General features: G+C 36.9%; 1 protein-coding gene across 1 annotated transcript in view; it reads right to left on the bottom strand.

The window, feature by feature from the left end:
• The window catches only part of KDM1A (lysine (K)-specific demethylase 1A), a 49,414-nt gene extending 34,547 nt beyond the window's left edge, over positions 1-14,867 (bottom strand). The window contains exons 1-2 of the mRNA XM_012722549.1: positions 14,710-14,867; positions 6,712-6,877 (exon numbers count right to left, since the gene is read on the bottom strand). Coding sequence (XP_012578003.1) covers positions 6,712-6,877; positions 14,710-14,772 — 229 coding nt within the window. The 5' untranslated portion in view covers positions 14,773-14,867. The remainder of the gene's footprint in view (positions 1-6,711; positions 6,878-14,709) is intronic.
• Positions 14,868-14,873: the final 6 nt, after the last annotated feature.

The following is a 14,873-nucleotide window of genomic DNA, read 5'->3' as shown; positions in this document are numbered from 1 at the left end:
AAAAAGATAAACTCATGCCTTTTGCAGCAACATGGATGGAGCTGGAAGGGATCATGCTTAGTGAAATAAACCAGAAAGAAAAAGAAAAATACCGTATGGCTTCACTCATAGCAGAAGTATAAAGGGCCAGTGGGGGAGAAAGTCATAACGAACGACTACATACCAGAGACATTTTACAGGGGTGGAGTGGGGAATGGAATGGGATCAAAAATGGGGGTGGGGGGTATACGTGGCACATGGGTGATTTGGTGATGGGAAGTCCACTGGGGTTTACAACTGAGATGGAAAAAGGTACAAAATGATGTAAAAATAAACTATTATAATTAAAAATATAATAATATAGAGATAGTGGCTCAGAGAGTTTGAAGCAGCTGTAAATGAATGATTTACCACATAAGAAAACTAGTTTTAAAGAATTGGTCAATACAGAAAAATGACTTTAAAAAGGAAATAAGGAAAGTAGTGGGTTATTAGTGATCATTTGCCTTCTCATCCTCTCTGCAGGGACAGCTGGCTTTAGAAACACCACTAAAGTATATTACCATTCAATGCATCTCTTTCTGTTAACATTTTGACTATGATTCTTGTCCTATGAATAAATAATGTATAAATGATCAAACAGTTAAAAGAAATGCAAAGGAAAGTGAACTGGGGTCACAGAGGTAGACTAAAGTAGGCTGAAAGAAAAGCCCCAGTATTTCCTGTGAAGCACATTAAATGCATTTTAACAATTTACACCAATCAATAAACTACAAGAGAATGATCCAAAATTAAATCTATGGGTTCCAATCAGAGCTGCAATCTGAGGGTAATACAGTCATTTAAAATACTGAATTGAAAAATAACCTTTTTAAGGTTTAGAATTTGGGAAAATGGCACTGCTTCAGGTAGGAGCCTGCCTGGAAATTTCCTCTTTGTACCACTGGAGGATCAGCTGAACTGCTGGTTTATACCTTAAGACTAAACACTGGTGCAGAAGTGAGAAAAGTAGGAATCTTATATAAAAGAAAGAAAAGATCCATAATCTGGGGAGGAAAGCAGAGCTTTAAGAAGTCATTGAAGCCTTCCCTGGTGGTGCTGAGGGTTAGGACACAGACCTGCAAGCTAGCCGCAGCCACTTCAGTGCGAGTTTGATCCCGGCCTGGAAGGTGATCCACATGGTGCGGCAGACCTCTCCTGACCCACCAGCTGCTTCCCTCAGTAGTGTAATTCAATGATCTGCCTGTTCTGCTCCCTACTCTGACTCTGGTGAGTCCTCTCACTGCCCCTGAACCTCTGGCTTGTACCCCAGTTCTGTAAGCATAAATACATAAATCGTTAAAAACATAAAGAAGTCATTGATAAGAATTTTTTCCACATGCCATTTCTTTCCTAATTCTATTAGTAGTTTTCCTTAATCTGTTGCAAAATCTTGGGTTGCAGTCTACTTTTCAAAAACGTACCAAAGACACTCTACAGATGGTGTTAACTATGTTGCTCAATTACCCATCTTAAGGTGTGGTTGAGTAGTCCAAAACAAAGCTTACCTTCTAGTTATTTACCTGCTTTTAAAAAGTTAACACCGAACTTTACTCTGGACCTATGATTAAAATGCTATTCTGTAAGTTTTCATAACTGAAAACAATGAATGAAATTCCCAGCAAGAATCCCATTTTCCTGTTCAAACAATAGCTTCTTAGGAATTCTAGTTATCCTTTATCTTCCTATACTATCACTAGGAGCTATTAAGAAGATACAACTTCTGAGCACTAATTAATCTTATGTGCTCTTCTTAGTGCTGTGCTTTAACCCGCTGCACCACCTACGAGGGCCAATCTTATGTGCTCTTCTATCTTCAAACATGAGAAAATGTAAAACAGAACAAAATGCTCCAAATAAACACAATCCTACTTTTAAATGTTTAAAACCTTTATGATCAACAAGTATGGCAGAATGCTAATTTGTCATGTCTCAATTGCTGATATATAGATTACAATACTGTTAATCTCTGAGAAAAGTCTTTATTAGTACCAAAGTATGTCATTCCTCCTATGATTTAACATTAAGAACACCAAATGTCAAGATTAGATTAAAAAGTCTCAGTCTCTCTCTCTCTCTCTCTCTCTCTCTCTCTCTCTCACACACACACACACACACACACACATCCTACAGTTGTAGATATTTAGGGTATAATCTATTTTTGCAATGTATTATTAGTTCTAGGTTTCAAAAGTGACTTTTTTTCCTGAATAAAACATCTCTCATATACCGTGTTCAATCTTGTGTTAAATAAATCCAAGATATTTGTATACAAAACAGTTTACATCTTCTTTTATAAGCCTCATATCAAGCCCCTTTTGCAAATTAGAAAAACCTCATAGACAAAGCATCCTGTTTTCCTCGTATCAAACCAATGAATGAGAAGTAAAAAGAATTCAAAGAAGCTATAAAATATAAGCTGTTCAAATAAACAAATCACTATTTTGCCTATTATAAAGAAAATAAAACAATTAAATGAACTCATTAAGAAAGGCAGTTCAAGATCAAATATAAAAATGTAACATCTGATTCAATTATAAAATTTAAGTGGTTTAAATAAACAAATTACTATTTGTCTTAATATAAAGAAAATAAAACAATTAAATGAACTCATTCAATAAGAAAGGCAGCTCAAGACCAAACATAAAACGGTAGCATCTGATTCAACAGTTCTTATTAGTCAAAATGAGCAAACAGTACAAAATCAAAGATCTGACTATTTCATAAATGCCCAACTTCATTCTTTCATGTTAAATGTAAAATTTCCAAAATCTAATTTTGGGGGAAAAAAACATTTAAAAATGATTTCTGACTTCTCACCATACTCTTGAATATTCTCTTTAAGACCATACCACTTCTACACTGTAACCAGTTATCACTATTTGTCACCCTAAACAGGACTGTGAATTTCTTGAGCATGACCTATATATTAGTCTTCATCTGTGAACCCTTAGAATTCAGCACAGAGAATAGAACAAAATAATACTGGTGTACAGTTAAAGTGTGTAGAATAATATGAGTAATTTCCGTGTTTGGAGTAACCTTATTTTGCATAGAAAATGCCTTTTTAGAAAAATCTGTCCTTTACACTCCCAATTTCCTTTTTCTTAAACCCTTCTAGAAAGCTAAGAAGTACCTGTGAAGATTTAATTCTTTTCCACACTCTGTTAAGTCACTTCAGAATTTTTGCAGTGAAAGGCACTATTTATTAATATACCTATTTAATAATATACATATACATTTATGCCTCACACAAATCTACAAAATTGGTAAGAGTGGAAACCATGTGTAGTAAAGAAATACATACCTTACTCTATAAATTGAAATGCTATGCAAAAAAATTAAAATAAATCTTACGTTTACTTTCTGAATGTATGTATTATACTGCGCATGAGAACTTAAGTGATTTCAGGCACTTATATGGCATTAGCAAGCCAAAATGTCAATCCTGTCAGGAATGAAATTTCTCAGAAATTTCTGGTAAATGTGTAAGAGGATCTCCTGCTAGGTAGTAGAGTGCAACAGAATTATATCATCTTTCTTTTAGAGGTAATGTGAGTCAATTCTCTCCAAACCTGTAAGTGACTTCTGCCGGCTCACCTTGCAGACAAAGAGATATCAGAGAGAAAGCCCAGGGAGACATAAACTATTTGAGAATTAAAACAAACAAACAAACAACAAACTAAATTATCCACCTGAAATTTATACTTGGCAAACCAGGCCTCTAACTCATTCAGTAAGACTGTCTCCCAGGCACCTTATAAACAAAGAACCATGGAAATACAAAGACTCCTATGCAAATTAGGATAACTAATTTTTCCTTTTAAAGAAACCATCTCTGGTCAAATTCTATCATTCTAAGTTTAAATAGTGCAAAAGATCTGACTCTACCTTTTAGATTTTTGCTATACTGAATAAGCAATTCATCAACTTTTTGGCCATCAGTCATTTGTCTTATGAATATTTTCATCATAACAGCATTTTGATCAAACACACACACCACAAACACATTCAAAATTACCATGCACAAGAGAGGTGAGCAAACAGAACTATCATCTGTGAAAGCCAGTGTTAAAATATGTCCAAAAGTACACATAAAATGTAAAAATACACAGAAATGTTTAAGAAAACAAAATGCAGATTTTAAAGAACAATGCTTAGCATAAAAAGTACATTACTTACATATTGTGACTACCACAGAAATAAATGTCACATTATCATTAAAAATTGGCAAGTCTAAAACAGTATGTAAACCAAGCAGGCTATTATGTCCCAACTAAATAAATACAAATAAATCCATGCTTCTTGTTACCTTAAAAACTTTGATGCTGAGAACACTGTCCCATTGACCAAAATCCACTAAAGTCAATTAAGAAAACAGCCTAAGTCATCTCTTTAAAACCAGTCTTTAGACTCCTGTAGCACATCAGATTGATTTTCCCAAAACATTTTGGTACAACACCAGTCTCTTAAGAAAAACTCAGCACTTTAAAGTACAAGAGTTCAAGTTCCTTAGCCTGGAGGACAGGCTCCAACCTTCTTTTCTGGTCTCCCCTCAGAAACTCTTCTAGAGTAATCTTCTTCCAGTCAAATCTTTTGACTCATTGACTTCAGAATACCTTGAACTTTCATAATGAATAAAAAAATTCACTCTTCTTAAGATTAATATGGAAAGCAAAGCAAAGTAAAATTCTCTAAACAAATTTAAACTGCCAATAATGAGATTATTATATATTTTAGTAGATTATATTAATTTCTAGTTATTAGCTAGAATGATTAAGATGAAGCTTTGATAAAGAATCGCAAGATTTTAAGATACCCATACAACAGTGAAAAAAGTGGTTTTGATGTAACAAGAGATTTGGAAACCTTGGACAGTTTCTAAATACTTGAACTCACCCGGTTTTAAGGTTCACTATCAGAGCCCCATCAATTTCTAAATTATGTAGAAAGTTGCCATTATTTTCAGGGCTAAGTACTTCCCTAAATCATCCTAGAATTAAAAAAAAAAACTTTAAAAATATTTTTAAAGGAAAATATAATTTTATTTTCAAAATCAGAAATGTACTGACAAGTTCTGGCTGTTACACACACATCTCTAAGCACATCCTAAACTTATGAAACATAACTTTAACTTTCCTTCCAAATTTAAGAAAACTTCATCTAAAACCACTGCATTAAAATTAATTAGAACACAATAAAGACATTTCCCCCAAATCGTAAGATTCCCGCTAAGATACTGCTTTTTGTGGGAAGTGCCTGAGAGGAAAACAAAACCTCTGCCAAAAAGAAGACTTTGTTCAAATTTTTCAGAAGACAAAGAAAGTGTGTACCAAAGTCAATCAGTTATTTACCGGAGACACAATCACACAACCACACATAAAAACACAGTTGAGGCAGCATCTGAGATATCAGATCACATGCTCAGTTATACTTAGAGCCCTTAACCTAAGAGAGTAGCAGTCTTGAGTTACAACAGATCAAAAGGATTATCTCCATATATCTAATTAGCAGGTCTATAGCAAAAGCAGAGAGGCCAGAATCAAAGAAGAACATAGAAGAAAGGAGTAGAGTCAGGGGACAGTCGGAAGGAAGGCCAGGAAGGGAAAAGCACTAAATGTAAAAAAAAACTACAAAGAGGAAGAAATAAATTTAACAAAAAGAGAGGAGGTATTGTTGAAGTCCAGAGAAGGCTACATCCTAGTGACATACCTCTCCCAACAAGTTATTTTAAAAAGTTTTAGGAAACCATTTCTAGGAAATCCCCAAATTTTGGTATGAATTAAAACCAAAATCTAACCTATCCTTTTCTAAATGTTCTCAAACTATATTCCTTTACTATCCTTTATTACAATTACTATAGACTGTGATTTTTTTTGAGTGCTTTTGCCAACATCTGTTAAATCCTAAATCTAAGTTTAAATTAATACCTAATCTGTAATCCTGCCAAGAGACCCGTCCCGCACTAGCAGCCCCTTTTAAAAACAATTTTTGGTGGTTTATATATCATCATAGAGCAGGAAAAAAAAAACCTAAAAGAAAAGGAAAACATCTCAAATGAAATAAATCTAAGAAAGTCAAATAAAATAGCACATGGGGTCTAAAAGTAGCTTTTCGTTTTGTTTTGAGAAGGTGCAGCACTGAAAGAAATGGTGAGGTGAATACGACCTAGAGCTACTAGAAATACACAAGGTGTTTTAAGAACTTAGTAAAACTTCAAAGTCAAGAAGAGCTGTTAACACACCGTGTCAGAAGACAATGTGGCAGCAGTTTTACTAGAAGTACTTAATCCCAGGAAAATTTCTGAACATTCTTTCTCTAAATTCTGAATCATAGTTATCTTTAAGAGGTCTGGTTCTTTGGATTTGTCTTTCTGTATGTTTATATTCTCCTAACTTTCCAATCACCTTATACTGCACCATCTTTCTGCCCCCATTCTTTACTGTCCTCTGATATATATATACAAACACACATGAAAATTATTAGCACCACTATGTACATATGAAGGTATGTAAGCATGTATATGTGTGTATATGTATAAAATTTACATACATGTGTATATATACACAGAGACATTAAGACACATTTGGCAAATGCCAAGTATAAACAAAAGATGAAAACAAATACTGTGGAATTGAAATAAATCCATTTATTTTATTTCTAAAATGAAGTATATCTATGACTTTAACTCACCAGATGGTTCTTCGGGTTCACTTTCATTTTCTTCTTCAGGTGGAGCTTGAGGGGGTGGTGGGGGGAGCTTCTTTTCTTTCTCAGCTTTAGCATTTCTTTCTTCTTCAGAATAATACTCATCTTCTGAGAGGTTGGCCAGGCTTTCGTCCATCTCTCTGTACTCTACCTACATGAAGATTATACCAGGGAGAACTAAATACAGTGAACTTATAAAATCAGGACTCAATTTGGAACCATCAGTGAATGTGAATTTCTTTTTAACTTGAAGATTTAAGAAATACAAGAACAAGGAAAAAATAACTCATAAAAAGTAGCTATTAAAAACAAAATTGAAGCAATCTCCTGTTAATTCAGATGCAGTCCAATTTGTAACTTTTATGTCACAGTAATGACATTCCAATCAATAACTGAGGTTCTATACAAACCCTAAAATTTTGTAAATTTGTGTATATGTATTCATATACCGTGTTCACATACCAGAAGTTTCAACAAAATACCAAAATAACTATAGTTAGAGAAAAATATCGTTGACTAGAGTAATAAATCTGTCTAAAAATGCCACCCCTGTTAACCACAATTACATGGGAAAACAGCAAAAGAATTCCAGATATGGGAGGGAAAGGAAAATTACGAATGGTCATATTCAAATTGAAATTATGAAAATGTACATTTGTTTAAAAAGTAACTGGTAACCTAAAAAAGCTGAATAATGAAAGCAAAGAACTCATAAAAAATTAAGAAGTGATATGGAAATGGAGGCTACATGTCTTTACTATTGATTCACATATTATGTTATAAAGGAGAGAACAAGGGAGTAAGCAGAAGAAGGAAGCAGTCTAGGGCCCCCCTGGTGACACAAGGGGTTAAGTCTCAGCACTATGAAGCTAGCCACAGCCACTGCAGCACCAGTTCAATCCCCAGTCATGGAGCTAACCTACATGGTGCAACAGATCTCTTGTTTCACCCACTGCTCCCCTACTCCCGTCAGCAGGGCATTTCATTACATGTCTGTTCAACTCCCCACTCGGTCTCTAGTGAATCTTCTCCTTGCTCCAACCCCCACCTCTGGCTGTATCTCAGCTCTTGCATGCATAAATAAATATTTCTAAAAAAAAAAGAAAAGAAAAGAAAAGAAAATGTCATCTAAGTGAATGTTTTGGGGGTAAGGAATCTTATGACATGGAATATTATGTATCACAAAGTGTTTGCCAAAATGTATAATATGGTACTGCAAATTGTCATCAACCTTGGAACACTGCCAAACTGTCACTGACTCCCACCCTATAAAGATTTCAGTAAGTGATAAAAATAGCTAATTATTTTGTATTAAATGAAAAGATAAAATACAGAGACAGCAAAGACAACATGGTTTCCACATAGAACATACCTAACTTGCTAAGATTTCTAAAAGGAAGAGTCCTATTGATTACAACGAACAAATCTTAACATTGGAAATATCTTTGAAATAGTTTTAGATTTCTGATTACCTTCAGATTACCTTTATATTCTTTGTCTTTTTCTTTTTTTCTTTTTAATGATATGACCACAGGATTTTGAGGGTTGGGGAATGGCTAAGGTAGGTTACTGAAAACAGGTAAGGCAAAAAAATGGGAAAATCAAAACAAAATTAAGGGCAAACTGAACAGTTCAGACCAATTCTCTAAGAATCTCATTTAACACATGAATAATTATACTCATCTATCAAGGCAAGGCAAGATGGAAAAAACGACTGAGTGTACCAACTCTTAATAAATTCAGATACTTTAACAATAAACGCTCCAGAAATGCAAATAATAAAACTATAGCCTAACTAAAATAAACTGTAGTAAGAGACCACAGATCAGGAATACAAAAAGCAGCAGAGAGAAAAAGGTTTCAAAGAAAGGTCAGGAAAACATATGTTGATACTTTTCTTTCTCCTCTCAACCATACTTAGCCCCAACCCCCCACACCAAAGACTCTGCCTTTTAATTCGTTGCCCATCAACAGTGTTCAATCAATAACCATTTAATAAATGCCTAGTATGGAACTGGGCAATACACAAATTCTTAGATGAACACAGTAATAAGCCTTTCTACAGTAGTTTAGTTTTTCCCAAAAGATGTTTCATAAGACTAACCTTGTAAATGAAGATAAAGCTTGGTAAACACTATTCTTTCAGGCTTCCTCTAGAGGAGACACTATACACATTAAAGGTACTGAGCAGTTTTGCAGCAAAAATGATCTTTTAATATTGTTTAATCCAATGTTTTAATAAAGGAATACCCACTAACAAGGAATATACTTGGAAAAAGCTGGTATTGAGTGTTTTTAGTTTCCACTGGGGAAAAAAAAAGGTTAGAAAAATACTTAAAGGTAAGAATAAGAATAGTTAAAGGTAGTCTTTATATGTAACAACAACATGTGTCCCACAGAAACCTATGGATTCTTTGGAATTCCATTTACTAATTTTAAATTTCAAAAAAATGAATACTGGTTAAGTGTTAATCCAAACCATAACCTTTTAAAGACCACTAGAACATGAACTCATTATTGCTCAGTAATTCAATTCTGGGTAGATCTAAGAATGCTTCTTTTGCCATTTCAGTTCAATCTAGAAAGTATCCTGAGATAGCAAGACCATGTAAAAAACAAACAAAAAAATCCATTATACTACTTGTCAGTCCATACTGGATCAGCAAAATAGTTCATAAACAAAACTACAACATGAAGTTGGATTCCAAGGCTGAATAAAGTAAGACCGCAACTATTATATTTGACCTCCATTCTCAAATTTGGCACTTTCAAAATAGCTTCATTTTCTCTTAGACTGAAAACTAAAATAAATGTTATAAATTTAAACTTCTGGATATAAAAAAGGAAGTGTAGGCCCTCCCTGGTGGTGCAGCAAGTTAAAGCACAGCTCTAAGAAGCTAAAGCCACTCAGCATGAGTTTCAGCCCAGCCCTGGAGGTGACCCCCATGGTCTCCTGACCTACCAGCTGCTTCCCTCACGAGTGTTCTTCAGTCTGCCTGTCTCTGGAGAATCCTCTCACTGCCCCTGCACCTCTGGCCTGTACCCCAGTTCTACATGCATAAGTAAACTAAATCTTAAAAAAAAAAAAAAAAAAAGCAAGCAGTACTGAATGAGGATTTTGCATTTTTGTATAATCTTATTTTGGGGAAAAAAAGGGTTTTTCCACTTAATGTTTAAAAACCACTGGAAAGAATCATACAAACTCTAAAAAAATAAAAAACTATTCTCCTGAGGAAAGGATGACACATTATAAACAAAGGATCAAGGCTCTCTCACCCCAAATAAAATTCCTCAAAGACCAGAGTACAACAGCTTATATCCAAGGACATAAAGCTATCACAACAGACAACAGGGTAATTGTTCTTACCTTTAAAGGAATGACTCAAATTTACACTTAGTCTTTTCCGAAACCTTGCTACCACAAATCATTTTCTTTCAGTTACCTTAAAGCGCCAGTCCTTTTTGTGTTAAATCTGTCTCCCTTTTAATTCACTAGGGCATAATTGCCAAATTAGGTATACAAATATGTGGTCTTTTCAGCTAGTCTAAAATATGAATGTCTAATTTTTCAAGCTACCAATTATATACTCTCTTTGGCTCTAACTATTCAAACTTAACCTCTGATCATTTTCTTACACATTAGTCAAAATGTCCTCAATGCTGGTCTATCCAGCTTACTCCTATCTTTTCCATGAACTCAATGCCTAAAACTCCAGGTTGGCTTCCTCTGCAAATTATTTTCCAATTATCCCAAACTTACATTTTACCATTCTGTGAATTCTCATGCCACTTACAGCCTAATCTGTAATGTCTGATAGAATTTCTGTAACAATGGAAATACTTTGCACTGGTGCTTCCAATAAGGTAGTAGTACTAGCCATACATGGCTATTGAAACACTTATAATGTGTCTATTTAAGTTCAAATTAAAATGAAAATGAAAAATTCCATTTCCTTGATTGTGCTAACCACACTGTAAGCAGTCAATGTGTGTGACTAGTAACAATGTAAGGACAGCACAGATCAGTGGTTGGTTGTCTACATCCCAGCACGACTCTACAAACCCAAACATTACCCATCCCTCCAATCTACTTGTTCTAGAAAAACTGCATTTCCAATTAAATTCCCAACATGCCCACTGTTCCCAACATTCAGTTGTCCACTCTGGTTCCCTGTTGCTCCTAAAATGACATTGTATTATAATTATATTTCAGGCAATCTTCATATGCTTTTCTCCATTTCCAGGGGAATAGGCTGGGATCCCTTAGACACAGAAGCTGAATACTCAAGTCCCTTCTATTAAGCAGCATCATACTTGCATATAACCTATAAACCTCCTTCTCTACATTTTAAATCATCTTTGTTATTACTTATATTATCTAATAGTGTAAATGAGACATAAATACCTGTATTAAGGAATGCTGCCAAGAAAAAAACCTGTACATGCTCAGTTCACAGCAACCATCATAGGCCTAACTACATATAGTTTAGGATTTTCAATCTTCAGATATTTAATCTACTGATGAGGAAACTGCAGGTATAGAGAGCTGATCTATACTTAATTACTGGGCACTTACTATATTCCAGACACTGCAATAATTTTGTTTATATTATATCTAAACCTAATAATCTTACAAGTAGGGTTTATTTTCCTCAGGAAAATTAATTACAGGAAGGTGAATTAACTCCAAAATGATCATTCTTTTCAGAATGCTTATTAAAATCCTGCCCTGTCTCAAGGCCCTGCTCAAACTCATGATTCCCGATGCTGTTTGGTGTTACAGAAATACCAACACAACTTACCAATTTCAAACCTTAAATATATTTTCATAATTCTAGCATACATAGTGAAAATTAAGCTTCAGGGACTCTCAGTTGTGTGGACCATCCCAATCCAATTATGATTACACAATTATCTAAAATCACTGGCTTCAAAACTGACTATGCATGAGTCAGTTTCCCCAGTTTTTACTTCCCAGTTGCCGCCCCAAAACTGCAAAGAGAAATCAACCAACCATTCAAAGGGAGAGAGGAAAGTCTTCAACAAATTGTACTGGGTCAGTGGATATCTACACATCTTAGAATGAATGTGAACTCCTACTTTATGCCATGCACAAAATTAACTCCAAAATAATCAGAGTTAAGTGCAAGATCAACTATAAACCTCACTGAAGAAAACATAAGTAAATCTTCATTACATTGGATTAGGCAATGGCTTATTGCTAACACCAGAAAGAAAATAGACAAAAGAAAAATTAGGTGAATCGGACCTCATCAACATTTAAAACTTTTGTAATCACAATATATATAAAGAACTACCTAACAATAAAAGATAACCCAATTGTACAACAACCAAGGATTTTACCAAACACATAAATGACCAGTAAACACAAGAAAAGATGCACAACATCTTGGGCCCTCCCTGGTGGCGCAGCGGGTTAAAGCACTGCACTGAGAAGCTAAAGCCACTTCCACATGAGTTCGATTTCCGCCTGCCCCGGAGGTGACCACATGGCGCGGCAGACCTCTCCTGACCCACCCGCTGCTCCCCTCAGCAGTGTACTTCATTGATCTGCCTGTTCTGCTCCCCACTCTGTCTCTGGTGAAGCCTCTCACCGCCCCGAGCCTCTGGCCTGTACCCCAGTTCTGTATGCACAAATAAATAAATCTTTAAAAAAAAAAAAAAAAAGATGCACAACATCATTAGTTGCTAGGGTGATACTTATCAAACCTCGATGAGATACCACTTCACATCTCTGGGGTTAATTATAAGTAAACATCAAGTGTCATCAGGATATGGAGAAACTGGAACACTTATGCACAGCTGTTAACGTTAAATCCCCATCTTCAATCTATTCATTTTGTTGGAAAACAAAATGAAAGTTAAAACAGAGATCCTATATGACCCAAAATGCCACTCCTAGGTATATCAAGAGAACCAAAACTGTTCACACAAAAAAGTATACATAAATTTTCGGAACATTATCCATAGTAGTTAAAAAGTGGGAAAACCTGGGCCCTCCCTGATGGCACAACAGGTCAAAAGTAGCACTATGACGCTAGAGGCAACCACTGCAGCACAAATTCAATCAATCAGGGAGCTGACCCACATGGCGTGGAAGACCTATCCTGATCTGCCCACTACTCCCCTCAGCAGTGTATTTCAGTCAATCTGCCTGTTCTGCTCCCTGCTCTGTCTCTAGTGAATCCGCTCACCTCACTCCCCTCCCCTCTGGAAAATATAATTGCCCATTAAATAATGAATGGCTGAACAAAACGGGGCTTAGTCACACATGGGGGATTATTAGGCCATAGATTTATCAAGGACCAAATGGAAGTTATATAACATGTATAAGTCTTGCAAACATGATAAGCCAGGCACAAAAGGTCACATACTCTATCATTCCAATGTCCACAATAGGCAAGTCATAGAGACAGACGAGTGGTTGCAAGGACATGAGGTGACTGCTAATGGTGCAGGTGTCTTTTAGGGATGAGGAAAATGTCCTCCAATTGTGCTGGTTACATAACTTTGTGAATATGCTAAAAACCAGTGACTACTAAAAACTGGTTAATCTCAAGAGTATGGGATCTAACTCAAACCTTTTTCAAAAAATAACCTTAGCACATGGTTTCTGGCCACACTTTCTATGAAATATTAGATAAAAACTGCATTGGGTTTCAGTCCTCTATTTCATTTCTGAGAGTGAAGCATCACTAACCTCTGTGCTTTCCTAACTCAGGCTTTAGTAAAAGCCCCAAAGCCTTTCCTCCGCACAGGCTATTTGTTTTTGGAGAGAGCTCTCATGTGGGCAGCAGAGTCTGAGGACTCTCAATCCAGATAATACTCTTCTTAAGCAGCAACTCATACACAATGATACACAATGACTTAACACAAACTACAGAGAGAAAACGTGTTATATGTGTAAATTACAAAAACTGCACGACTCTAGAGACTTATTTTTAAATTACATATTTTTTATTTCCAATTTTTTCAACTGGACCATGAAATCTCAGGAAATGTGCCAAGCCTTAGTTTGAGCCCCAGGAGGGTCCCAGTGCCCTGCTGCACTGCTGGTGTCCCATGTGGTCCTTTGTTTCATAGGCTGATAATACCTTATCACCACCTAAGTGTTTGGGTTCCATGCCAGTTCCACCACGAATTTAGCTGTGTGACTTTGGGAAAGTGTAAAGTTGCTCAAACTGTGTGCCTCGGTTTGCTGATTCCTAAAATGGGACTAACGATACCTGCCCGTTGGCATTTAGCAAAAATAAAATGTCGATGCTCTGAACACAGCACCTGGCACCCCAAGATATGAGGCAGCTATTGTCTGGATGTGCTGTTCTATGACAAATCTTTGTCTTCCCAAATACTTGCACCTTGACTAATATTAGCTTCCTTTTTCGGTAAAAAAAAAAATCTAGGTCAAAAAAATCACAATGGAGAGGACAAAAGGAGAGCAAAAAGCAAACTCCTAGAACACACAGCAGAGCCTGAAAACAGATGTCCCTTTCTCTTCCGCCACCGAGGTTAATTAAGGCGATTTCTTTAGCATCACCCTGGAGCCCGAGATGCTCCCAGCTGAAACTCCGTCAACACAGCAGAGCAGCTTCCAGACCCCGCTGTGCACGAGAAGAGAGGTCGCCCACAACTTCCACCGTAACCCAGGGCAGGGAGCCATATTTTTTTTATTCCAGGTAAGAAAACGGCAAGGTGTATGCGATGTCATGAGCACAGCACCCCTGCCATCAATCGCCTTTGCCCAGAACAGTCGGTGCCAGCACACAAAGCCCCATCAAAGCAGGGATAAAACCCTCCCCTCGCACCCCAACACCCGGCTGGTTGGAGGGGGAGGGGCGGGCCCAGATGACCGGAGAGGTCTGGGTGGGCGTGGGGCCCAGGGCTGGAGACCCCAGGGCGGCGGGCCACGGGGTCAGACAACCTCGGAGAAGTTGGGAATCTGAGGGAGCGGGTCGGCCTCACCTTCGCCCGCTTGCGCCGGCTGGTCCTTCGCCCCTCCGGCGTCTCCGCGATTCCCGTTTCCATGGGGGTCGCTGATCCAGGCAGCACGGTAGGCCCGGCTTGCGCCCCGGCGGATCCCGGTGGCTCGGCCAGGCCCCCCGGCGGCGAGGCCCGCGGAGGCTCCT

This window comes from Condylura cristata, unplaced genomic scaffold (assembly GCF_000260355.1).
Source record: "Condylura cristata isolate star-nosed mole 26May11 unplaced genomic scaffold, ConCri1.0 scaffold00008, whole genome shotgun sequence".
In the NCBI taxonomy this organism is placed as follows: Eukaryota; Metazoa; Chordata; class Mammalia; order Eulipotyphla; family Talpidae; genus Condylura; species Condylura cristata.
Note: the sequence above shows the minus strand (reverse complement) of the source record. Positions and strands in the feature narration are given on the sequence as shown.